The 26161-nt window shown below is 38.6% G+C and overlaps 1 protein-coding gene across 2 annotated transcripts in view; it reads left to right on the top strand.

The window, feature by feature from the left end:
* The window catches only part of ghra (growth hormone receptor a), a 48689-nt gene extending 23832 nt beyond the window's left edge, over positions 1–24857 (top strand). For both annotated transcript variants that reach the window (XM_088336330.1, XM_088336332.1), the window contains exons 3-10: positions 12044–12179; positions 12298–12470; positions 14879–15057; positions 17987–18146; positions 20077–20167; positions 20241–20310; positions 21783–22007; positions 22627–24857. In XM_088336330.1, coding sequence (XP_088192456.1) covers positions 12044–12179; positions 12298–12470; positions 14879–15057; positions 17987–18146; positions 20077–20167; positions 20241–20310; positions 21783–22007; positions 22627–23310 — 1718 coding nt within the window. In that variant the 3' untranslated portion in view covers positions 23311–24857. The remainder of the gene's footprint in view (positions 1–12043; positions 12180–12297; positions 12471–14878; positions 15058–17986; positions 18147–20076; positions 20168–20240; positions 20311–21782; positions 22008–22626) is intronic.
* The last annotated feature ends 1304 nt before the right edge of the window (positions 24858–26161 follow it).

Here is a 26161-nt window from a genome sequence, read left to right as displayed (position 1 = left end):
TGCATTTAAAAAATACTTTAAGAAAGGGATGTGGGGGGGGAAATTCTATCTGTGGTTTTAGCTTGTGGTATAAAAATGACCAATTTAGATTTAATCTAAACTGAAAATTCTGCCATTCCACCCTCAATGGGGAAATCTGTCTTGACAGTTCCGCAATAACAATATACAATAAATAGAATAAAATACTACAATAATGTTATGCAACCCATTAAGGCTTAGTGTCAATTAAGGATCGGCCATTTTTTTTTCAGGGCCGATACAGATTATTATATTATTATTGAGATGAGTCCGATATTCATTTGCTGTAAAAGCTTAAGAATTGGCGCCAGACATTTTTAATAATGCAAAAAGAAACTGAATATTTTTTATAAATTCAAATAAAACGCTGAAGCTCTCTGAAACTCTATATTGAATAAATTAGAATGACAACACTACTTACACGACTAATCTCTCACTTAAACCAAAAGCTAACAGTACAGGAAAATAAAATAAGGCTTAGCAGCAGCTCGTTTAAAGGTACATAAATAGCGCCCAGATTTTCTTTATTTACAATAAATAAATAAAAAATTACACGAATTAAATTAACTTAAATCCGGTGCTTTTTTGCACTTTTTGTTTTATCAACGGAGCTCGCAAATTGAAAAGTGTGGGCAGTCCTGTTTTAGAACCAGATTGACAAACTAATGTCATGTTTATTTGTAAAGATCTTTATGACAAGGAGTCTCAAAGGGCTGCACAGACCACAAATTATTGCAAACTGCGGACTACACCATCCTCTGATCTAAAACCTACATAAAGGTAAGGAAAAACTCAAAACCTCAACATGAGGTAAATAAAAAAACCTTGTGAAGGGACCCGACATAAGGGAATCCCCTATCTGGGATGACCAGGCTGCAATGGATGTTGCAATAACAAATAATACGATTCAACGTCAAATATAGGTCATTCATAAGCGATAGAATAGAATTGTGTTTTAAGCCTAGATTTAAACAGTTCCACGGAGGTTGCAGATTGAATCTCAGTAGGCAGAGCATTCTACAGCACCGGGGCCCTAATGGAGAACGCTCTCGAACATGCAGATCTCTTCTTGGGATCACTAGTCATAAGAGCTTATTTATCAGTCTCCATTAGGGCTGCAAGGTTTTGGGAAAAAAAACTATTTTTTTAGACCATTATTGCAAATTCCATGTGAGTTTCGATTGTTTTTTTTTTTTTTTAAGGGCATTTTCTGTGCTAGTTTTTTTTTGTGAGTACTCAATCATAGTGGGCAGTGTTTCCCATGGGATTTTGTGGGACCTGTTGGGTTGGACATTCTAGGGCGGAAGTCTTAAACATGCAGCCCGGGGGCCAATTGCGCTCCACGGGTGAGAGTTGTATAAAAGTTCCAAGGGGCAGTTGTGATATTTAGCGCCCCCAAGTGGTACAAAAAAAAGAATTCATTAAAAAGAACAATATTGATTTTAAAAAGAATCCAAAATACACGAATTATGATATAAACGTGCCTTTTAAAAAAAAAACTTGAGAAATTTGCATTTATTTTACATAGCATGATTCAATTGTTACCCATCTTCCTGCTACGGGTAAACAAATCCTCAAAACAGGTGTACAAGAAAATGGGAGGTAAATTGTGCCTTTTGGTTACTTTGAATCTCATAGTTTGTATTCTTCCTTGCACTTGTTTTTGGTTGCACTACACATTACAGCAATATCGTGTGGTCAAATAATACACATTGTCCCGTTATTTTAAGTGAAGCTCCAGCAAATTACAGAATAGTTTATACTTTTTCACATTAATTTGTTTTAAGGCTGCAACTGGCGATTATTTTGATAATTGATGAATCAATCTTTTGTTCTCACGATAAATCAATTAATCTGATTTTTAAAAAACACAATTTTCATCCTTTATTCATGTGTATATATATATATTGTGTGTGTGTGTGTGTGTTTTGGACAGATAGGAAAAAAAGATGCACAACAAAGAATATTTTATGATATGAAACAAAACAAAAAAGTGTGACAAATAACTTAAAAATAAACATAAATACATACAAATGTATGCTACACACCTGCAAATGTCTAAGATACTTCTTTCTAAAGATCACATTTTATTTACACCTAGGAACAATTTGGACCGCCCAATTAATCTGACATGCTTATTTTTGGAATGTGGGAGGAGCCCGCGCAGCACATGGAGAACATGCAAACTCCACACAGGAAGGTTCGATCTCATGACCTCAGAACTGTGCCGTGGACGCGCTAACCACAGTCCTGCCGTGCTGCTTCAAATCTAATATGCCTATAATGCTGCTCTTTGTGTTGAGATAAACTTTTCTTTATTTTATTAATTTTATTTTCATGTTTTCCTCTGTATTTCTGCAGCACTTTTCGTTCCCTTGTTAACTTTACCGCGTTTAACTGTTTCATGCCAATTTTGTTTGTAATGATAAAATGTTCAAGAAAGGGTTTGAAAAAAAGTAAGATACGATTTATACAGTATAAACTGTCTCAGGGCGCCCTCTGCCAGACCAAAGTGGCACTACTACTTACAACTCCACAATGAGATTTAATGCACTTATTTCCATTGATTAACATGCTCTGTGGCTCATAAGTTGCGCAACACGACGTATCGATGAGGTAATTAATTTCCAACGCTTTTAATCGATTTTATCGATTCGTTGTTGCAGCCCTGAAATAAAATCCGAAATATCAAGCTGATAAAAAATCAAAGCAAATTATTTGGTGTGGAAGCGGTATCAAATGATTTGAGTGTACCTCTGTTATGTAATTATAAAACTACACACAGTGTTACACTAGCATTCTATTGTATTCATAATTCAAAGAGTGTAAAAATTAGTCTGTGTTTTTGGGATTAATGTAAAAGATCTACTTTTTTGAAATTTTAATTGACATGGAAAAAAAATGGATCCATGCAATTAAAGTCAGATTCAATTCAATTGTCGCTAATCCAAATTATTCATGTATTGTTTTGTGATAATGATAACAAAGTAAAATGATTTTATTATTGTATATTGTATTTTATTTAAATATAGTCTTAGTAAACTGGTTTTTACAAAGCAAATGTTATCATAAGTGTGTAAACTGTAATTTATAAAAACGTGCGACAGAAGTGAAATCTGTAGTAGTAATTTATTTGGAACTCAAAAAAAAAAGTCAAATGCTGTAATGTTGTTTACCTGTTAATAGCATGGAATACCTCTAGCACATTATCACATGGAGTCCATTAATTTCAAGTGACATTTTCGACTTATGCAAATCACAAAGTAATTGTCATTTCATGGTGTTTGTTACATTCCCTAAATGACAAGAAAAAAGACTACTGACTTCACTAGGGCGTTGTCACGTTTTGTGCTTCACTCACTGGTGTCAGAGCTGGAGGACATTTGGAGGGGGATCATTTTGTTTCAAAAGTGTCCAGTCGGTTTCTACTTTTTTGGTTTTAGACCCCTGGCGCTGTATTTGTCAGGCTAAACAATTGGTGCATGATATGGTGTACCAGACCACAGAAGTAGTAACCAGTAGAATTCGCAAACACGGTCAGTCTGTTCGCTCTGCACACCCAGAGACAAGTTTGGGGTGCGTGGACAAAGGTTACACAATACACAGAAAGCTACCAGAGTCAAAATGGTCGGTGATTAAACGGGCTTGAAAGCAATGTTATGAAAACATGGATAAATGCTCTGCCTTCTGAGATTAGATTTGCAACCTCAGTGGAACTGTTTAAATCTAGGCTTAAAACACACTTATATTCTATAGCTTTATTTAATGTTGACGATGTCTAATTATTGTTTGTTGATTCCTTTGCAACATCTATTGCCGCCTGATCATCCTGGATGGGGCATTGCCTCGTTTGCGGTCCCTTCTCGATGTTTTTTTTCGTTTTTCTCATGCTGAGGTTTGTAGTTTTTCCTTGCCCTGATGTCGGTTTTAGATCAGGGGATTGTGTAATGATAGTCTGTAGTTTGTAATAGTCGGTAATCCGTGCAGTCCTTTGAGGCTCCTTGTATTGAGGGCTATAAAAATAAACATGACTTGACTTGACAGACAATTGCATGATTCATCTAATTATTTTAATTATCCAAATGAGTATAATCGTGGTTAATTTTTAAGAACTAGATATAACCAGCAGCGTCACTATGGGCTAAATCAGGGACTGGCTGCAGTAGTCAGTGGAAAGGGAAGCTGAATTTTGGTTTTGCCTTCAAAAAATACAAATCTGTATCATCAGAAGCAACCTTCTCCAGTGACGCATTCAACGACTGAAAACGAGCAAGAACCTAATAAATAAGCATGCAACTTCAAGAGAACATTTAGCCTGCGAAACAATGGGGAGAGAATCGGAGAAATAAAATAGATTTCCACTGTCTTAAATTTAGAACAACTGGCTCACAGTAGATATTACGTGTCAGTCGTAATTGATATTGTGCAATTTTAAGTTGTGAATAAACTGCAGGTACAAATAGATAATGCTTGGTTTGGCAGTCTGCTGGAGGACACCATCCTAAGACTGATGCCTGGTGACGGCCCTGGATTTAACTCTTGCACTTAAACTTGTAAAACATTGTATCAAGTTCTGTTAGGATTTTCAATTGTTTACCTTGTCATATTTGCTTAACAAACTTATCATTTCACAACTGCAGGATGTGCTCTGAAGCACAAAATAAATACTGTTGGTGCTGGGTAATAAATTACCCAGCGCTAACAGTGTTCATTTATTAAATGAAAAAAGTGCAAAATTTTGATTTGCAGGGTAAATTAATTTTCAAATACTTAAGTCCTGTTTGTAGCAATAGTTGCTTAATAGGTATGCATCAAAGTTCTGTAAATTAAGCTCAGCTATGAGTACCGTATTTTTACTACTATAACGCGCACATGAAAGTCTCAGATTTTCTTTAAATCGCGCGACAAACATAGCTAAGTGCACCATGAGGCTGTGTGCGAAGTGTGGGCTGACCATTTCAAAATATACTTATCAGATAAACATCACCATCATTCTGAAGCAAGATACCCGAAAACTATCAAGTTGGCTTAACTCACCATTACGTCCCTTGGCCGTCTTCAACTACTTTGAATCTCCGTGTAAATGGCTTCGTTCCATCAAAGACGTTCCATTAGAATCCAACCGTGTAAAATATTCATTCTAAAACACACACTAATGACAACAAATAGGAATCTGCCTAAAACATCTATGCTTTGTTGGACGTTGCTTCTTGTTATATTGTCGTTTTGCCACTTTTTTCTCTTTACAAATAAAAAGACTCGTTAAATTATTCCCAATATAGTTTTATTAATGCGAAAAGCGCAAAGTTAGATTAAGCTTGCGACACATATATTCCACCTGTCTCACGCTTATCTTTACTGCTCGGGCGCCGCTGGCGGCCTTAGAAAAAATGCATTAATTGGCCGCATCGTTGCATAAGCCGCAGGGTCTTAAAAAAGAAAAGTCGCAGCTCATCGTCTGAATTCTACAGTACATATTTACACAAAATCACATTATGACAGTAACCACTAAGACTCAAGTGATGGTTTCTTCATTTAGCCAATTTTAAATCTTAAAAGACAAATAAAATAAAAAAGTACAGATATTTTCATTCCAGCCATGAAATGGACTCACCGGCTGTGGGTGAAAAATGAAACTAACACAAGCCCGAAATTTAATTTTTTATAGTGATTGTCTGTTCTTGATGCGCAACCCAGGACGGGGGAAAACATACATGTACCGTAAATTCCGGACTATAGCGTGCACCTGATTATAAGCCGCACCCACCACATTTCGGGAGGGAAACCGATTTTGTACATATACAAGCCGCACCTGTATGTTAGCCGCATGCGCCCACATTGAAGAAATGCAACACAAACACAAAATTAACCCATACCCGACACAGTCCAAAAATCACAGCCGGCAAAATGAACGAAAAATTATACCAGTACTTAAGATTTGATGCAGACCTGAAGAGTCCGGGTGCCCGTTGAAAGTAATCCAAAGAAAAAAATGTATATTTCCAAAGGTAAGGGTGGGAAAAATATATACCCACTATTGTCGGCCGCGTCCACAAACACGTCTCACCTTTACTCCACTTCCCGTCAGCCCGCATTTGCCCCACCCCTTCTTTCTCATTTGCTTGTGCAAAACATATAAGAATAAGTTTCTAAAATAAATACGTTACAAAAATATACAGTTGCAAATACATATTATACATGGTTACACATATTAACAAAGAAAGACGGTACACCGAGAGAGTTCTCGAAGTTTTAATAATAATATTATAACTTTCATCCCAAACCGTGCCTGTGAAGGGTAGCAAAACGCTACTAGCAACACGCTCGCGACACAATAAACGGGTCTGTTAAAAAAACCATACTGTACATGTAGAAACCACGGTAAACCTTCCTCATTTTCCTCCTTATAACTGACTTCATCAAAGTCGTTTTCCTTTAGTATGGGAAAGAGACTTTGTCATATAGACGTTGTCCCACGCTCCCTTATTCAAAAACACGTTAGCAACACGCTCGCAAAGTAAAGTTTACGTGCAGTAGCTCTGTTTCCATCTTTATCGGACTGCTCGATTGCGTTTAGCCTGAAAGTTGCGTCATGTGCCTTTCTTTTTGCAATTTGCATGAGGATATGTCTACGCTTTTTTAATTTGTGCACAACCTAAGAAGTTGAAGTCTTCCTCGGCGCATATATTCCACCGGTCTAAATCTTACCTTTTGTACTCGAGCGCCGCTGGCGGCTGTTAGAAAAATTACATAAATTGGCCGCATCACTGAATAGGCCGCAGGGTTGATCGTTTGGGGGAAAAGTAGCGGCTTATAGTCCAGAATTTACGGTAAATGTATATGGTCTGCACTGTGTAAGGGCAAACAGTTCGAGAAAGGAGTCACTTGACTGAATTCTGACTTGGAACTGAAATATTTTGCTTATGTCCTATAGATTCTAAAGGACAGTTAAGTACTTAACTGTTCCCTGGCCTAATTTCTGGAGAAGTGGAGGAAGCTGCTGCTTTTTGAATATAAAACAGTCAACCGAGTGATAGTCCCAAGGTTGAAAGATTCAACACTTGAGTGACGCTCACTCTATTCAAAACGTCTCGTGCAATGATGTCACACATTCTACAGGGCAATGCCAAGGGGAATTTCCTCTGTGTGTGCAGAATAGTTGTTAGTATGATCAGAATGTTCCCGTTGATGTAATTAATGTATGCTTATGCTGTGTACTTTAAGGGCAGCAGAGGTGATGAACAAATCTGACAACTAGGTAGATCATTCAATACCATAGTGGTTTCTGTAATTGGGTTCAACTTACCCTGGGGGGGTGGGACTGTACCTACTGATTTTCATCGGTTTATTTAAAAGGATCAGTGTAATTAGCTTTTTTATTTTTCTGCTTTTTATGCTAATTTGTTGCCTTTTTTATAATAATTCTTAACTAACTGTAAAAAAATGTGCAAAAAATAAGACTTTTTTCCCTTTTAGGATTTTTATTTATTGTACAGTCTGATTAATTTTTTTGTGTGGTTTTTAAATATCAATGAGTTTCATTGAAACACTTTTGAGGAAAAATAGTTTAAACGGAATGTATCAAGAAAAAAGGCCAGCAAATGGTGCCTTAACAAATACACAGCTTCGATACTTTCAGTATAAAAAGCAAACACAGCAGTTTGATTTTGACTTTCTCCATTGATTTATTTTTAAAAATTGATTTTAAGCTCTACTTGCCCGTTAGACTTTAAACAATTTTTTAGAGATAAGTTTGCCCACTGTACTACCCCAAGGAAGTTAAAGATTTGCATGCATTTTGCATAGTGTTTATATCACCTGTTTACAATTGCCTTGTTTTTATCTACATCTTCCTATTCTTCTCAGGACCCAGTGTTTCTCTTAATCTTTGTATGCTTGTTTTCCAGTTCCGTTCAGTCCCAAGAGACTCCTAAAAGTCCCAAAATGCATTTTCAGGGGAGTCTGTAATTAGCCTTTAGCCTACTAGCAAGCATCTGTTATAAAACTTTGGATGGTCTGGACGAAATATTAGTGGAACAATGTAACTGTAAGAGCGGATACTAAAACAAAGGGCCAATGTAAATTTGACATCGGCCCTTTGTTCCATTTCAATTGTTTTTTTCATTTTGTAAAATTCTGTTTTGTCTTTCAAGCTTTTTACCTCCAATATACCATGAACCTCATGATTAACTTGAATCTGGGAAATGAGCTGGAAGGAAGTGTATTGTTTTTTTCGCCAGCGGCGCCTCATTTGCTACCATGGATCATTTCACAATTTGGCGACCGATGAATCTCTTCTGTGGTGAGGGAAGTGCCCCAAATCGTGGGTTCTTAAAGCAGTGGTTCTCATCTGATTTGACTTTAGGACCCATTATCAACCCTAATAGACCTATGGCTAGGCCACGCCCTAAAACCTGATGAGCCAATCATGGTGCACGTAGCAAACTCAATGCGCCCTGAGATTTTCAGCTTCAGATTGGTCCAAAATCTCTGTGACTATGTCCATAGCTGCGGGTTAGATGAAGTCCTCAGCAATGCCATGGAGATTTTTGAACTTTGCAATACAATATGTCCCCCTGTAAGGTGCATGCAGTGGCATTTCTTGGTTTCAACATAAACCAAGATACTTTTTTATGTCCTCAGGTCATTAAGTAGTCTTCAGCGATATTGTTTTCAAATGCTGCTTTATTTTAACATGGGGTTATTCTTTCATTTGCCGGCACCTTGCTGCACACTGAGGTTTTTGTCTTTCTTTGTGTGTATCTGCTTTGCCATGCTCAACATATGTTAACAAACCTTAGCGGTCTTTTCCTGCGGTGTAAAATACCGGTTTTCAGTTCGTGTTGGCAGGGTATCGTCGCCACTTCCTGTCAATTAGTGGAATTAACCCTCAGTTATTCTGTTTCTTAGCATTTTTTTGCCAAGGTAAAGGCCAGCGACCCCCTAGGTTTCGCAATTGGAGGAAGCTGAAAAACAAACTCCCAACAGCTTTTTATTGGTGTCTTTTACTTTGTAATCAATATTTAATTAAACCAAAACAAAGCTCAGTTTTGCTAATGCTACATTTTAAATACACACAAGTATATGCAGGTGTGTGTTGTAAAGTGGGCACAGCAGAAGGCGCTCACACCCTATGGTGCGGTGCGCCCTGTGTATGTGTTTAAATACAGAAATGGAACAAGCTACTGAGACAGCGCCTTTTAACACGGTGCGCCATATCGCTGTGAAATTACGGTAGTATAATTTGCTCGTCTTTTACTATATTTTAGTGTTGCTTTCTATCAAAATAAGAAAATGGAATCCTTACATTTGAATTGATAGATAGATAGATAGATAGATAGATAGATAGATAGATAGATAGATACTTTATTCATCCCCTAAGGGAAATTCACATTTCCAGCAGCATCCCTGAGCTGAGAACAGTACAATAATAAAGCCAAAAGAATACAATATACAAATACCCAGTGTGACGTGCAAATGCCCACTTTAGCATGTTATATAGAGTAACTAAATAGTGCTACACAGAACACATAATGCATTAAGATTCGGTAATATCCAATGTAGGTGGTGTGGTTTAATGTGGGCCTTTACTCTGCCGGGTGGAGTTAAAGAGCCTCATGGCATGAGGAAGAAAAGATCTCTTCAGTCTGTCCGTAGTACAAGACAGTGACAGCAGTCTGTCACTGAAACTGCTCTTCTGTCCGGAGATAATGCTGTGAAGCGGATGCGATGGATTGTCCATGATTGACCTCAGCTTTTTCAGTGCCTGTCTCTCAGCTACTGTTGTTAGGCTGTCCAGCTCTTTGCCCACAACAGAGCTCGCTTTCCTAGCCAGTTTATTGAGACGAGAGGCATCCTTCTTCTTGACGCTGCCTCCCCAACACGCTGCCGCATAGAAGAGGGCGCTTGCCACTACTGTCTCATAGAATATTTTCAGGAGCTTTTTGCAGATGTTGAAGGAGGCCAGCCTTCTGAGGAAGTAAAGTCGGCTTTGCCCTTTCCTACATAGAGCTTCTGTGTTGGCAGTCCAGTCCAGTTTGTTGTCCAGCTGCACACCCAGGTATTTGTCGCCTACCTCGTTAGGTAAAAAAGGGACCGTGCCGGCTCGAGAGTTCTTCAGGTCGAGGAGTAGGTTTCTTGAATATACGTATTTTTGCGAGTTGAAACCCATATCCATAGGATAGAAAGTAATCCAAGTGTTGCAAGGCACTGATAAAGTAAGCAAAAATAACTAAACAAATAAATAAATCACAAAAGTAGCGAAAATAACACGGGAGCTGCTGGAGTGGCTGCCATTCGTGACGGCGCCGGAAGTAACTAATGATCATTTCAATAATCGATTAATCTGACGATTATTTTTTCGATGAATCAGATTTAAATTAAACATTAAAATTCAAATATTGAAACTTTGTGGAGAAATACAAATAGTGCACAAAACAGAATATTCTACAATATTAAACGATAAAAACATCTGTTTGTCAAACAACAAACAAAATACTTTCAAATGCATGTTATACACCTGCAAATATATACTTTTTTTAATAAAGAGCAAAAAAAAAGTATCTTTGTTGTTTAAGGGACATTAGCTTTCAGAACAAGAAATATTGCAAATCTGAAAACCCAGCGCCATGTATCAACATTATATTCCAAGTGTTTGTCAAATAACCTCACAAGAGACAAAAACACATACAAATCAATGGTATACATCTGCAAATGTACAGTATAAGAGGTATTTTTGTTGTTTGATGGATTTGAGGTACAAGAAATAAATGCAAATGTTAAAACCCAGTAACACGATTTTCAACATTAACGAGCATAAAGTAACCACTATCACCTTTTCTCACAAACTCACTCTTCCTTCTTTGAGAACTTTTCATTGCAGTACAAAAATGTGATCATATCAATGAGCATTTCAGTGATGACAGCTGCTTGCTGTGGCGTGCATGATCCCTCTTTCTCATCATGAAGCTTGTCATTGTTGGCTGCTTTCTATTGAGATGAGAATGTATAGTATGAGTTTTATTATGGCACAATTTACAAGGACACAATAATCACTCAGTCTTTGCCAGAAAAGGAAAACTTGATGCTTAATCTTGAACTTATTAACACGATTCTGTAAAAGTTTTTTTTATAAAGCACGATTACACTGCTAAGCCTACTCCATTTAGGCTCATGTTAATGATAACATTGTATTGTTCAGCTGTTTTTTTTTCTGTTTTTGGTGCAAATGATTTGTTGTTCACTTTTGTTATTGATCGGTCTTGGTTTTTGTGCTTTGCGCTAAAAAATGCTCAGAGACGACCCCCACGCATATCAACCAGTTGACCAAAAAGCTAGTGAGAGGACGAATGAAAATCCTGCAAGCGGGCACACCATAATGTTTATTTATTTATTTATTTTATTTTATTTATTTATTATTATTCAGCCAGTATCAACCATCAACATGATATCTACCGGAAATCATTTTGTCACGCGAAGCTATCGACGTGACTCGTCGCCTTCGATCGGCGCTGGGTTTTTGGACCCAACTGCTGTGTTGGGAGTCATTAGGTGACCAAACCCCCCCAATTCCAACCCTTAATGCCGAGCGCCAAGCAGGGAGGCAATGGGTACCAATGTTGTAAGTCTTAGGTATGACTCGGCCGAGGCTTGAACCAGCGACCTCCCAGTCTCGAAGCGGGCGCCCTACCATCTAGGCTACCGATGGTTTACGGTCTTTTATATAATGTGATATCTTAAACTTATTTGGATGAACTTTGCTTTTTATATATATATATATATATATATATATATATATATATATATATATATATATATATATATATATACACTTTTTTTTCCAATAATACAAGTTTGAGACCCTGGCAGCACACCAGGGACCTTCAATGATGTGGGAAACACTGCATTTAAGTCATATGCTTTGAGAATCAATTAATGATCAGTCAACCAGGAATCATTATAACTTAGGTATAAATGTTTTCTCAACTGGTGACTTATTTATTTCTTTTGTCGTTTTGCACTTAAGCTAGCGTTGATCCTCACTTCACAAAGTGCACATCCCCGGATCAGGTGACTTTCAGCTGCTGGTGGAGCCCCGGCAGTTTTCACAACCTCTCGGAACCTGGGGCACTCAGAGTCTTCTATCAAAAGCGAGCCATAGAGTGGGTGTAATGACGCCCCTAATGCATCAATTCCTACCAGCCCCCACCCCAAAGAAAATTGCTGTTAAGCAGACAACATTTTGCTTGACTTGTTGCTTTTGTTTATTCTTGCCATCAGCTCCTCCACCAAGTACGAATGGAAAGAGTGTCCAGAGTATATCCACTCAAGGCAGGAGTGCTTCTTTGATAGAAACCACACTGCCATTTGGACCACCTACTGCGTGCAACTGCGCAGTCGAGACAACATCACCTATTTCAGCACAGACGACTGCTTCAGTGTAGAAAACATTGGTTTGTAACAGACGAAGATTTTTTTAGGGTGTCTTTTCTTCCTAAGATTCACAAGAATCATCTATGTTCATTGTAACCTGGAAACCTGTTTTTCTAGAAGTATGCCTGTCGCCGAGCTTGTGACCCGCCCAACCATAATGTTAAAAATATCACTATAATTAAAATATTTTTTATATATGTATATATATATATGTATATATATATATATATATATATATATATATAGTATCGTGCTAAAAGTATTTGCCCCCTTCCCGATTGCAGTGTATTGTGCATATTTATCACTCGTCAAACCAATTTTAATATCACACAGAGACAACTCAAGGAAATATGAAATGCAGTTTTTAAATGTCGATTCTATTTCTTAAGACACAAAAAATAAAAACATATCCGGCCCGTAGTGAAAAAGTAATTCCACTTTTAACCTAAAAGTGAGTTGGCCCACCTTTGGCAGCAATAACAGAAATAAAACGTTTACGACAATTGGCAATGAGTTTTTGCCAAAGGAAAGTTACTTTTTCACATAGGGCCAGATAGGTTTCGATTTTTTTTCGCGTCTTAATAAATATAATCGGCATTTGAAAACTGCATTTAGTGTTTCCTGGTGCTTGTTTCCTAGTGCTTGTTTCGTAGCGATATTAAAACTGGTTTGGTGATCTGAAACCTTTTATGAGTGATAGAATTGTGGCATATTGAGCCACGAAGCAAAAAAATTCACCAAGTGGTACAGAGATTCCCTCGTTTTTCACGGTTGATGGGGTCTTTCGAGGTTACAAAAAGTGAAAATCCGCAAAGTAGCCTTGCACCTTTATTAAAACCCCTAACGGTCAAACTACCTGAGTTGATCTAATTACCAACTGAGGGTATACAAGTGCAACAAATTAAAACTATAATTCTACAAATAAAAACACAGAAAACAGAATTGCAGTTTAATGAACGGTCTTTATTGCCGTTATACAAAAGTGCAATGAAATTGACGTAAATTCTCCTTTCAGTGCAAGAAAGCACTTTAGAGAGTGGCTGGCTAGCTGCACACAAGCATCGGGTAGCCTCGAATTGAGCCAAGTCTCTGCAATGATTGAAATAAATTGTCCCTAATGGAGTGGTTTCCCACAAAATGTAGCTCTAGTTCATCCACCTCACAGTTAACGGATCTGGCGTTGGTAGGATACAGCTGGCTGTTGTGAGAGTTGATAGCCTAGTCCGAGCAGTTTCTTTGGACCTGCCACTTCTCTCCCAACGCTGCCACAATCGTTTCCCGCAGGGCTGCACGATTAACCGCAATGTAATCGACATCGCGATGTGACGTAGTCTCAAGGCGCTGCGTTATTTCTAGGATTTGTAGTTAAGTCAAGTCAAGTCATTTTTATTTGTATAGCCCTAAAACACGAAGAGTCTCAAAGGGCTTCCCAGATAGTTCAAGTTTATTATGTGAGTTGAGTGTTTGGCCAACAGGATTTCTCACAGTTTGGGTTTTAACAGCGCCGGACAATTAGAGGCAAGTTTTAATGGCACTAGCTGATAAAGGCAAGGCAAAGTTTGCAAGTAGTGTGTGCGCGACTTTGATAGGCTGGCAAAGCTGTCAGTCAAACAGCTTTTGCACAAATGGCCAGCAAAACAAAGGCAAAAGGTTGTAGCTTTAGTGGCTCGTTATGTTGAAAAAAATCATCAGTTAAATCGGACTCTGAGGAAAGTCAAAAGAGTGCAGAAAAATGCTGATCATCAGCAGGTGCTCCGTAGATTGATATCTCGTCCAGGAAACGACTGAGGTGGCTTTGAAGGGAAAGCTTACAGTTAGGCTAACAACTCTTAAGCCTCAACTGCCAAACATGGCTCGTCACCAACGCCAGATCCATTACTCATGAAATGACTTGGAGCTGTTACTCATGGAAAAAACGCTACATTCGTGACTGGTGTATTTTAATATTCGGGGTGACCTTGCAGAAATCGCGGTTACCCGATGCCAGCAAGCAGTGAGCGAGCAGCTCTCTAAATGGCTTACTTGCCCTGAAAGGAGAAGCCCTCCAATTTGTTATACTTTTGTATGATGAGAATAAAAACAATGAATTCATCTGCAATTATGTATTTTCGTTTTATTTGTAGATCTATAGTTGTTATATTGTTACAGTCGCATACTCTCAGTCGGCTAACAATGTCATCTCGAGGTAGGTTAAGGCTTCAATTTAATGTCTCTTATTGTTGGCAATGTAAGATCAACAAGTGTTTTATTTATTGCATTGAATGATTAAAATGTCTGAACAGTTTAGATGAAGAAGATGAAGAGTACTGGTGACCTGTAACCCTATTCAAACAAAGGAAATGTGACATCAGATATTTAAAACGTTTGGCTGCTCACAGAGCGTGGCACTTTGGATGAACTAATGGAAATATTTTCATTCATCTTGTAGTCCGTCCTGACCCTCCTGTGTCTCTCAACTGGACCTGCCTTAATGTGAGTCCCTCCGGGCTCACTTACGACGTCATAGTGACTTGGGAGGCGCCACCCTCTGCAGACGTCTCAGTGGGCTGGATGAACATCGTTTATGAGGTCCAATACAGAGAGAGAAACAGTACCACTTGGGAAACCGTAAGTCGGTTTTCTCACTTAGAAGTTCAACAAAACCTGGTGCAGTTGGGGCAACATATGTCCACTCCAAAATTATAGTGGACGATCCAATCAGTACATGCACTTTCACGTTTCCTTCCCCTTAAAGCCAGTGGAAGCGAGAGCAAGGCCTCATGGGAAAAGGCAGGGTTGGCTGAGAAAGTCTAGGGAGGGAACATATTGGCAGTTCTGGCTGCTTTGATAATCTCAACCTTAAAATATGTCTGATGTTCATTTGCAAGCTCTAAAAATTCAACAACTATTTAGTTGTTTGCCACAAAACTAAAAAGCCGTGCAAATGGTGTAGATCACTAGACGCATATAAAATCGTGGCAACTGCAAAGTATTTAATTACCTTCCATCCATCCATCCATTATCTGCACTGCTTATCCTCAGTAGGGTCGTGGGGGTGCTGGAGCCCATCCAAGCCATCCTTGGGCAGTAGACATAGGACACCCTGAACTGGTTGCCAGCTAGTTGCAGGGCACACAGGGACAGACAATTCGCTCGCTCATTCACACCTAGGGACAATTTGGACCGGCCAGTTACCCTAACATGCATGTTTCTGGAATGTGGGAGGATACCGGAGTGCCCGGAGGAAACCCACGCAAGCACGGGGAGAACATGCAAACTCCACACAGGAGGTTCGATCTCATGATCTCGGAACTGTGCCGCACACACATTAACCACTGCGCCTAAATATTTATTTACCTCTGTTGTTCAATTAAAGAAACAAAATAGATTACAGTGTCATTCAGCAAAAACCAATGCAAATAGAGTGATGCTTCTACATACGAGATTATTTTTCTCTTAGATTGTGTTAATATACAGAATTTCTTATATCAAGCGAATTTTCCCAATACAAAATAACTGAAAACCAATTTACCCGTTCCTGGCCTCCCAAAAGTGTCCAAGTCAACACTAAATAGCTATAAAAGACATCTTCCTTATCACTAAGACATATTAATTGAATTCAATTGAATTCATTTAAACATAACAATAAAGTAATTGAACTGATTTGTCTTGACTGTCATAGATATCGACGTTGTGAAACATTGAATGCAACGAGATTAGACGTGCTTCAGGGTAAACATGAAATTAAGACTATAAAAAGAAAAACAAGATCAAAGACTGTTAGTATAAATTGGCAAAAATATTGACAAAGTAGTGCTTAGAGACTGGCCCAAGTTCCTACAATAATGTAATGCTTTTTTTTTTAAGTGCAATAACATCAACTAAAAACATTTAGCAACATCAAAAACAATGACCTTAAAGCCCTGCGCCAGAGGAGCAGGAAAGTGTCGCTTACCCGGCGGCTGGGTTTAGGTTCCAAGAGTGATTCGCGTGGACACGGAGCGGGGTCTGTCAGCCGGGGGGCGTGCCAGCGGCGGCATTTGCCCATTGCATCCCGCTCTGCCACCCAGCACAGTTTCTTCCCTGCAACCCCGTAACATTAGTCAAAAGCCCAAAGAGAGGGAGTGCACACACCATTTTGGGCAAGGTCAGGATAAAAAAAATACAACAGAAAACTGTGAGATCAGGTCTGTTTAGTGTTTAACGCACAAGTCAATTGCAGGGTTCATACGTGCTTGAAATCATTGAAAATTATTTACTTTTTAATTTTGCGTTTTCAAGGCTTGAAAGAATTTGGATAAAGTGCTTGTAAATGCTTGATATTCTTGCAATGTTTCTCCGTTGTCTGACCACGCATTAAATTGAATTTTGAAAAAAAATCTGCTTAAAAATGACGCTGACACGCCTGCTCTGGTGGCTTCACTTTTCCATTGCATTTCTTCTTCCCTCGTAGTAACGGCAGGGGGCATTAGTTTGTATGGCGTTGTCATGGGTCGTACCCAAGAGGTGTGAGTAAACGATGGCTACAAAATGGAAAGTTAAAAAAATGGTTGAAATGTGGAACAGATATATGCATAGCACGCTTGGAAGCTGGCAAAAAAGAAATCTGACACCTCACAAAGAGAGAGTCAGCCCTTTCCAGTCATATAAAAGGTCATTCACGGAAAAGACTAGTTAAACTATTTTTTTAATTTGTTTTGCACACGTAAGATTTAAAATCAACCTTATCTTGCAGACATATTTGTGGACATAAAAAACACACGTGTAAAGATTGAGGACATATTTGAGGACTTGAAAATCATATGCAAATCACAGACATAATTGTGTATCTGCTAAATATACGATTCACACCGGATTTCTTTCTTTTATTTAATGGTAGTGGAATAATTGTGAAGTTGGCTTAAAAAGTCCTTTAAAAGTGCTTAAATTTGGCTGTCAAAAAAAGTGTATGAACCTAGTAATTGGGATGAGCTGATGCTGTCAGTGATCAGTCTGGAGTGATAGTGGTAGTGTCTGCAATCTTTCGTAACTTGGATTTTCTCTTGTATGTCGGGCAAGATTTTTGCCCAGAAGACATCTCCTATCTCAGATTTCTCTTATCTCAAGTTTCTCGCATGTAAAGGGACCTCTCCAAAAGGCCACCTGATTTCCTCTTAAAGACTTGCCAACTCCTGGTTATCCAAGAATCAAACAAGCAAAATTCAGCTTGTAAACGGACATAAAGTTGCTGGCCGAGATCCAGTAAATTACCATTTATAGTCTAGAGGCGATAGAATTGCATGTGAATAGAATAATTGACAAAGTCAATTAAATTGTTTTTCCTAGGACGGGAAATGTTTAGTAAATATGTCAAGTCTAGTCATGTTTATTTGTATAGCCCATAATCACAAGAAGGGCTGCACAGACTAGATACTATTATTACGCCACATATGTGGCCCTCTTTTTTGTTTTTCCTGTTTACTAAATTATCCATTTCGAAATATTCAGAGGCTGTTGTTTGTATTTATTTTTGCAAGATAGCCTAATGTCCTGGTAATGTAACAACTGTGTTCTACAGATGGAGGTTCAGCTGCAGCCTCAAACCCAGCAGACTATCTTTGGACTCGACGTCGAAAAAGTATACGAAGTACACATTCGTTGCCGGATGAAGGCCTTTACTAAATTTGGAGACTTCAGTGAATCTGTCTTTATTCAACTCTCTGAGATTCCCAACAGAGGTGACGTGTTTCATAAATTTCTGGGTGTTTGTCAGGGTTTTTACAGGTGCTTGTGTTTCGTTGATGTTTTTTTAAAGATTGAAAAGTTCTTGAGTTTTGGGTAAAGCGCTTGGAAATGTTTGAAATTCACACCATGTTTCTCAACAAGTCTGCTTAAAAATGATGCTGTCAATGCTCTCTGGTGGGCTCGCTTTGCCACTGCATTTTTTCTTTGCCCGTGATTATCAGAGGCTGAATTAGTTTAAATGGTGTTGTTCAATAAAGCATAATCGCCCATTACGACTTGTGCCCAAGAGGGCAGGTGCATGCTTCACCTAAACAGGGCACTATGAAATGTGTATTGTGTGAGTGTGAGGATTATCTATGTATTATGGGCCACGCACAAAATTAAGTTAGCGTTTCCCAGTGGTAAATTGTAATGAGAAGAACTTCCTGCAACTGAAAACGTAAGCTACATATTACTGTCATTTTCCCCCAACAACAATATGGGAAGGGATTAATCTCAAAAAAAAAAATTGCGATTTACTTGACATCTAAAAATCATGCGTCTTGATAAATTCACAAGCAAGATTAAAAATTGCATATATAAGTCAGAGATATATTTTTGACTCTGCAAAATACATGATTCACATCATTTTATTGGTACTGGAAAAATTTGGAAATTGGGTTTAAAAGTCCTTTCAACACTTTCAATCCTGTAAAATTTGCCTGAAATCCCAATACAAGACGTACCAAAAGTAAATGAAATGCTGTTATTGAACTGTTTAGAGAAAATGGACCGTTTTGGTCTCTGAAATAATCACTCTAAGTGCTACTAACAATGAGTAATGTGAGTTGGAATACAAAGAAAAAGAAGGTTTTTATTCTCGCCTGGATCTTTTTATTTTTTATTTTTTGCAATCATATGCCTGCAGAAGAGTGTAGCATGGGCATCTTCGCTCAAAAAACAGTTGGGACAATAGCATGAAGCCTTACATGGTCCTAGATCAAATTTGATGACAATCTAAAAAATGAAATATTGTATTTTAAACGCTTTTTTTGAAGTTAAGTCACCGTGTTTTCAAAAGTGGCCATTTAGAGATTACCAATTTACAGCTCTGAAACCTCTGCAACAGTGTATTTTCCTTTGGCCAATTTTTAGACCTTTTGAAAGAGTTGTAAATGCTGGACTCTTCTTTTCAGAAATCATTGACTGATTGTGACAGTTGCACGCGATAATCGCGTGCAAAAAATTGATTCAGATTTTCATTACACACGTTTATTTTCGGCATATATTTTATTGGGGATTTCATTTGCTAACCAATGTGTCATTCATGATTTCTATCAGTCACTATTTGCTTAAGATTTTCGAAGCCAAATTAGGCTAGGTTATTTTTTTTTTCATTAGAGGCCTTCATAAGCTATTGCAGGCTAAGGACCATTAAAAAAGGCTTGCAATTGGTGAGGAGTGGTGTCAATTGAAAGGTCAGACGCTAATGGCCATATTGGAAATCATCTTAGGAGTTGTTATACTTTTAAAAGGGAATTATTTGGCAAAATGATTGTATTACAATAAAGCTCATTAAACGATGTAGAAATGCTTTTAGGCGGATTTTTTTTTTCTATCGGCATTATCGTGTTTTGGAGTAAATATTCTACTCTGTAGAATTCACCGGACTGTCGTGAGTGTAAGGATACCATGTTTGCGGAGAATTGTGCCATCAGCTGACTATAAGCGCACGTTTTTGGTGAGCTCTATCCGAAAAGTTTAATTTTTCCAATGATATGTTGCATGACATATTGTGAAGACACGTGTTATTTTCTCAACAGTCTGACCGCCTGCCGTTAAGGGGTTAAAATTGCTCAAATATGGCTATGATAAAGGTGTATAAACCCTTGTTTGTAGTTTTTTTTACAGTGCAGTGATGATATTATTTCCTTTTTTTTGTAGATTCGTTTTCCCTGCTCACGTTAGTTATTGTTTTGGGGATCGTGGCCGCCGTCATACTTATCATGTGGATTGTTGTCTCCCAGCAACACAGGTAGGATCTCGAGAATTTGTGTGCAGGAAAGATATTTTTTGGTTTGAATAAAATTGGATTGCTGTCTTGACAGATTAATGGTCATTCTGTTGCCACCAGTTCCGGTGCCAAAGATTAAAGGCATTGATCCAGAGCTGTTAAAGGTACTAATGATTACTTTTCAATCATTTTTCATTTATTTATAGTTGTTATGTGTAATTGGCTTGGGGAAAACTAAAGCCCACGTGTTCATGCACGCTCTTGGCCAAGCACTCCGCTGAGCCTAGCGGAGGAATTTTGGACCACTCTTGTTTGCAAGATTATTTCAAATCTGCCATATTGGAGGGTTTTCTAGCATGAACTGCCCGTTTGAGGCCACCACAGCATCACAATTGGATCTCATCAGTTCATGTCCTCATTCTCAAGCGCTCTTAGACCATGCAGCAGGACAAAGATCCGAAACACACGAGGAAGTCCACCTCCTAATAGGTAAAAAAAAAAAAGAAGAAGAAGAAGGTTCTGGAGTTGTCAAGTCAAAGTCCGGATTTAAATCCATTTGAGATGCTTAGGTGTGACCTTAATGGGCAGTTCATGCTAGAAAACCCTCCAATATGGCAGATTTGAAACAAGTTTTCAAAGGAGAATGGGCCAATATTCCTGTGAAAGACTCATTACCAATTATTGTAAATGTTTGATTTATTTTATTGCTGACCCCACTTTCTATCAGGTTCAGTAGGCAATGACTTTTCCACATAGGGACAAATAGGTTTAGATATTTTTGTGCCCTTATAAATATAATCAACATCAAATATTATTACAACTTAGGCCAGTCTCTCAGCACTGTGTTGTAAATACGTTGTTTCCTGCTTTTTATCCTTATAGTCTTTTAATCTTTTTTTATCTTTAAAAAATGTACTACATGTTTACCCTTGACAATTTTGCAGATTTTGAAAGTCAAGAAGTCAGAAAGTCAGAGCAAAATCTATGATGAATGTGTGCCCCTGTGAACTATTGAATACAGTAGTTATGACAGGCAATGACGCATCAAACAAGTCACACTCCCAACGCATGGTAAACGAGATAGTCTGATCGTCATCTAATTAGTCTAAAAATAAGTAGTGTTTCGATGCGGATCCTGTACTATTTTAAGATATTGTACAGGCAGGTAAACAGCCCAAATCAGTATAATATTCATATCTGTGATTTTATCAGTGACTACGAAAAAAACCAAAAAACAATCGGTTATAAAATAGAACCATTTTCAACGGACATCTTATTGTCTTTGTACAGGTAAGCAGCAGCATCCACACTAGCCATACTGCAGTGAGGCCTGTGCAGTCCCGTCTTTTAATCACACTATAGAGGTTGCTCGAGTTATGCTAGTTTAATACTTTTTTTATCAGCACGCATTGTAATTCTGACAGCATTTGTGAGTAAATTGGTGGATTTTGAGCCCCTCCCCAATCAATGTTACACCTAACCTGACGCTGGATATGTTTTTTTGTTTTTGTTGGTTTTTTTGCGTGACAAGAATTTCGCTATAACGCAGCACAATACGCCCAATTATTGTTTGTAAAGACTACATCTTGATCTCATTAGATTTTGGAACCAGATTTTGTCACTTTTTTCCATTTAGAAAGGGAAACTAGATGAGTTGAACTTCATGCTGAGCGGCGGAGGTCTGGTTGGCGGTCCTACCTACTCACCGGACTTTTACCAAGATGAGCCCTGGGTGGAATTCATTGAGGTTGATGTGAAGGATCCAGACACTGGGGAGAAGGAGGACACTCAATCTTCAGACACTGAGAGACTCCTAGGGGGATCTCAGCCTGCCAGACAACGAGCCGGATGCTCCAACACGCTCAGGCAAACTACTTCCTGTATTTCTCAGCCAGTTTCAGTTAGTTTTAGGCAATGTGTCTCTTACATTTGACACCAAGAAACCCTCTTTAAATTTTTGGCTCCCTATGTACTGTATCACTAAAATGACTAGATTTTAATTCAGGCATATCGGGGCTTTTCCAGGTAAAGTTCCAATTAGCATTCTGTTCTCAACCTTCATGCATTTAGAGACCAGGCTCTCTTCTTGGCTCTTGGGATCACTAGTAGACCTGCATTTTCAGAGCCAAAGCTGCCGACCGGAACATAAGGGTGAAATAATTCTGAAAGATAGGAGGGGGCAAGTCCATGCATGATTTTGTATAATACCAATAGAACTTTAAAATCACATTAAGCTAACAGGGAGCCAATGCAGGTTAGCTAAAACAGTCACTCCCCTGTTTCATCAAGTTTTTAGCAAAAAGGTCTGACTTTTATGAGTGCACCACTGTTTGGAATGGCGTGGTTATGTGATTCCGGACTCCAATATTCCAATAGTATTGTACAAAAGACCATGCAGACTTTTACTAAAAGTTGTAAGTTGGGGCAGGTGGGGAATCACAATTCCTGTTAACATATGTCTCCTAATCTTCTCCTTTCACATCAGCTTTCCCGATGATGACGATAGTAAGCGACTTCACGACCGCAACTGTCCCAGCGAAGATGATGGCGCCCTTGCGTCTACGCTGCTGCCAGGCCAACCTGACAACAGAGAAGTCTTGAACTGCATGGATTCTGAACAAAGGGACAGGTCCCTGGTGCCTCCAACTTGGGTCAACACAGATTTCTATGCTCAGGTCAGCAACGTAATGCCCTTCGGGGGTGTGGTGCTGTCCCCCGGTCAGCAGCCTCGAACACAAGAGGACGTCCCGGCCTCCAATCAAAACTCAAAAAAGGCAAAAAAAGACTATGAGGTGGAGAAGAAGCAAAACGATCTTCAGTTTCAGCTCCTAGTTTTAGATTTGGACCCCAAAAGCACTGCCCACCACATCACCTCCTCGCCTCACCTCTCCATGCCGGATGAGAGCCACCAACCCTGCGAGCCTCGGCCAGCCCAAGCCTACCAGTCGCCTTACGTCTCTCCTGACTCGCCCCAGGCGCAGATTCTTGCCCCCATGGCGGACTACACAGTAGTCCAGGAGTTGGACAATCAGCGCAGTGTCCTGCTGGACCCGCCTCCCGTTCATTCGGCGCCGTTGTGCCTGTCGCAGCACTCGCTCAAAGCCACACCCCCTATTTCTGCGGGGTACGTAACCCCAGACCTGAAGGGAGCACTCTTGCCCTGAGCGCAACATGTTTACTCCATGAAGTTAATAGATTCATGCTGGAAGGTGATTTGTCCGCAGTAAACCGGGAGGGGGCACAAACCTACGCTCGCAAAATGTATTTCATGCCATTCTTGTCCAAATTCCAAGCAAACATTGGAGGACAAACTTTTTCCCAAGAAACAATCAACTTGTAAAGTGTATCTTTAGGCAAGTCTTAACATAGCTGAGAAAAGGTGCAATGTTTCCCTTCCTCTAAGACTGCAGTGAAGGAAGTGTTGGCCAACTCTTTGTAGTTTACAGGTATATAATTGACACAACTTTATAAGGTGATGTAGCATTTTTATTCTTCTAATCTGTACAAAGCAACATGCTATCTCATTTTTTAAATGTTGCTGCCAAACCACCACATTTTTGTTGTCGTAGCGCATTGTGATATTGGAAAAAACGGGATTTTTTGGCTATTTTTTTTTTTTTTGCAAGAAATATCATTCGGAGAGTATGAACATCAGTTATCCATATCAGTGCTGATACCAGCTTTATTTCATTTATAATGGTGGCCCATATCAGGCAATTTTAATCAAAAATATTTTGGAATTCGTTGGTATTTTAAAATAAAAAAATGTAGGGGGCGTTATAGGAGAGGAAAGATTTTGTTTGTGGTATCAGTACCTGATCCCGGCATCGACGACACAAAAATCAATTATATTTGTTAGTTTGAAAAACGGGCTATCTTACATCTCTAAAAAACAAACTTTAGGGGCAGCACATTATCTGTGTGCCCTGTAGATTTCCAGCAAGGTTGAGAAGGTACTGACACCAAGTATTGATAACAGGCTGATATCTGGCCTCATTTCATGGCATACGAGTTCAAAATTACTTTAAAAGAAATTGCCATTGATTTCATTACATATTAAGAAAATAGGATCAGTTAAACTATATGGGTATTACTTTAGACTAGTTTAGTTTTGGGGGGAAAGGTTTTGGAAAATGTATTAGAGTGATTACTCGAGTAGTATTTCGTACTGATAAATGTAAATAGTGCTATCAGGCATCAATAATTTCTGCTTCACCTATTCAAGCTGCTATCAGGTTTGGCTCACCTTGGACTGGACGCCAGATTTAAAACCTTTAAAATGCAGAAAGGTTGTGAAAACGACGGGGCTTGAGGCACACGACCGATCTCCTCGCAATAAACCGTCTTCGACATACGATGTCTTGCGGGAAATTGTTGTGAGGTGTTCTGTGACACTAAGGAATCTGCTGTTTCAAGCCGACCCGAAGGAAATGGACAAGGGAGTTTTCCAACCTGATCCAGGCTTCATTTAATTTCATTTTTCTCACAGGAGTCTTGTGAATTGTACTATGAAATAGAAGGCTTGCTAACTGCAGTCATTTTGGAAGCTGCTGGACATGTAGACACTAAGAATCAATACCAGCTAAAGTACTACACACTAGTCGAATTTTGTCATGTTTTTTAGTTTGAAATAATTCAGGGATGGTGAATGGATTGAGTCATAAGAATGTGAAGGTGTGTCAATAGGTGTCACTAAACAGTGTTAACCGTTTTTTTCATGGCTTTGTTATTTACACGTTGTGGGTCTGTTTTATGTTTAATTATCACTCATAAATTGTAATGATTTATATTAAGCTCAGTAATAATCAGGGTTGGGTAGGGTTATTTTAACTGGATTACTTTCCAATTACTTTTGGATTACTCCAATACCAATTATGCTAATAAAAGACAAAAGAAACTAAATATGAATACAATTATGACTCACAACACGTGGTAAGCTTTTACTCCTGGCTTTGATCTGCGGCAAAACTAACATAAAATGCGACAGAAACAAAATGAAAATAAATCCAAACAGCTTGCCAACATCATTTTTGCCGTTCCATGTGTTCCGTTACTCCCCAAGCCTGCACAAAATGTAGTCATTTTATTCATATTTAGTTTCTTTTGTCTTTTTTTAGTATATTTGGTATTGGAGTAATCCAAAAGTAATTGAAAGTAATCAAGTTAAAGTAATCCTACCCAACCCTGGTAATAATAATGCTAGATCTATCACAATCTTATCAAACATATAAGTCAGCAGTGTGTTTAGGTGAAAGGGTCGAGGATAAAATGCATCAAGGTTACGATTACATAAAGATCTTACAGAAGATACAAAAGGGAATTTTTCATTCTACAGTTTAAAGTAAGGTGGCTAACGAACAGAAAAGCTGTGAAAATGTTCAAGAAAGTGTCCATTAAGTAACAAAGAAAAAAAAGCAATCCTCATAAAGCTCATCCTACGACGATGATGCCAAGCTAAACAAAGTGTCATCCTTTTGTCAACAAAATATTTTCTTGATGTTTTTCCCACTTTTATAGCTAATGCATTGCTTCTCATTATCCCATAAAGTGAAAGCTAGCATTAATGCTGCGTGCGCTGTCTTTAACTGTCTTCACTTATCCAGTTAGAAGAGATATTTTGAATTAGATTTATTCATGTCTGAATAATTTGCCTCGCAAAGCAAATAATGCTGCTATCTAGAAACACTGTACTTAAGTGTCTGCGCAAGTTCCTGTACATGGAAGTGTGGAAGGATCTTTGTGTGTCATTTGTGTGTTTGCAAGTTTGTGTGTAACTTTGGACGCTTTCTGAGAATTCCATTATTGAGCATTTGTTATTGCAGGAGAAAAGCGTGCAAGAGAGATTTGTGCGTATGCAAGAAAACTTTTAAAGACAATGAGAGAGAATATCGCAGATAATTCAAGAGAAAGCAAATGTGCACTGATGGCTAGGTGTATGCCAGCTATCAGTTGTCAACATGCCCTTTAGAGGCTGTTCTGTGTTCGGTGTGAGTAACACCAAAAACGTGTTTGTCA

Source organism: Urocampus carinirostris, chromosome 5 (assembly GCF_059441175.1).
Source record: "Urocampus carinirostris isolate Australia breed hairy pipefish chromosome 5, RoL_Ucar_1.0, whole genome shotgun sequence".
NCBI classification, from domain to species: domain Eukaryota; kingdom Metazoa; phylum Chordata; class Actinopteri; order Syngnathiformes; family Syngnathidae; genus Urocampus; species Urocampus carinirostris.
The sequence above is the reverse complement of the archived record's forward strand: the minus strand, read 5'-3'. Positions and strand labels throughout refer to the sequence as shown.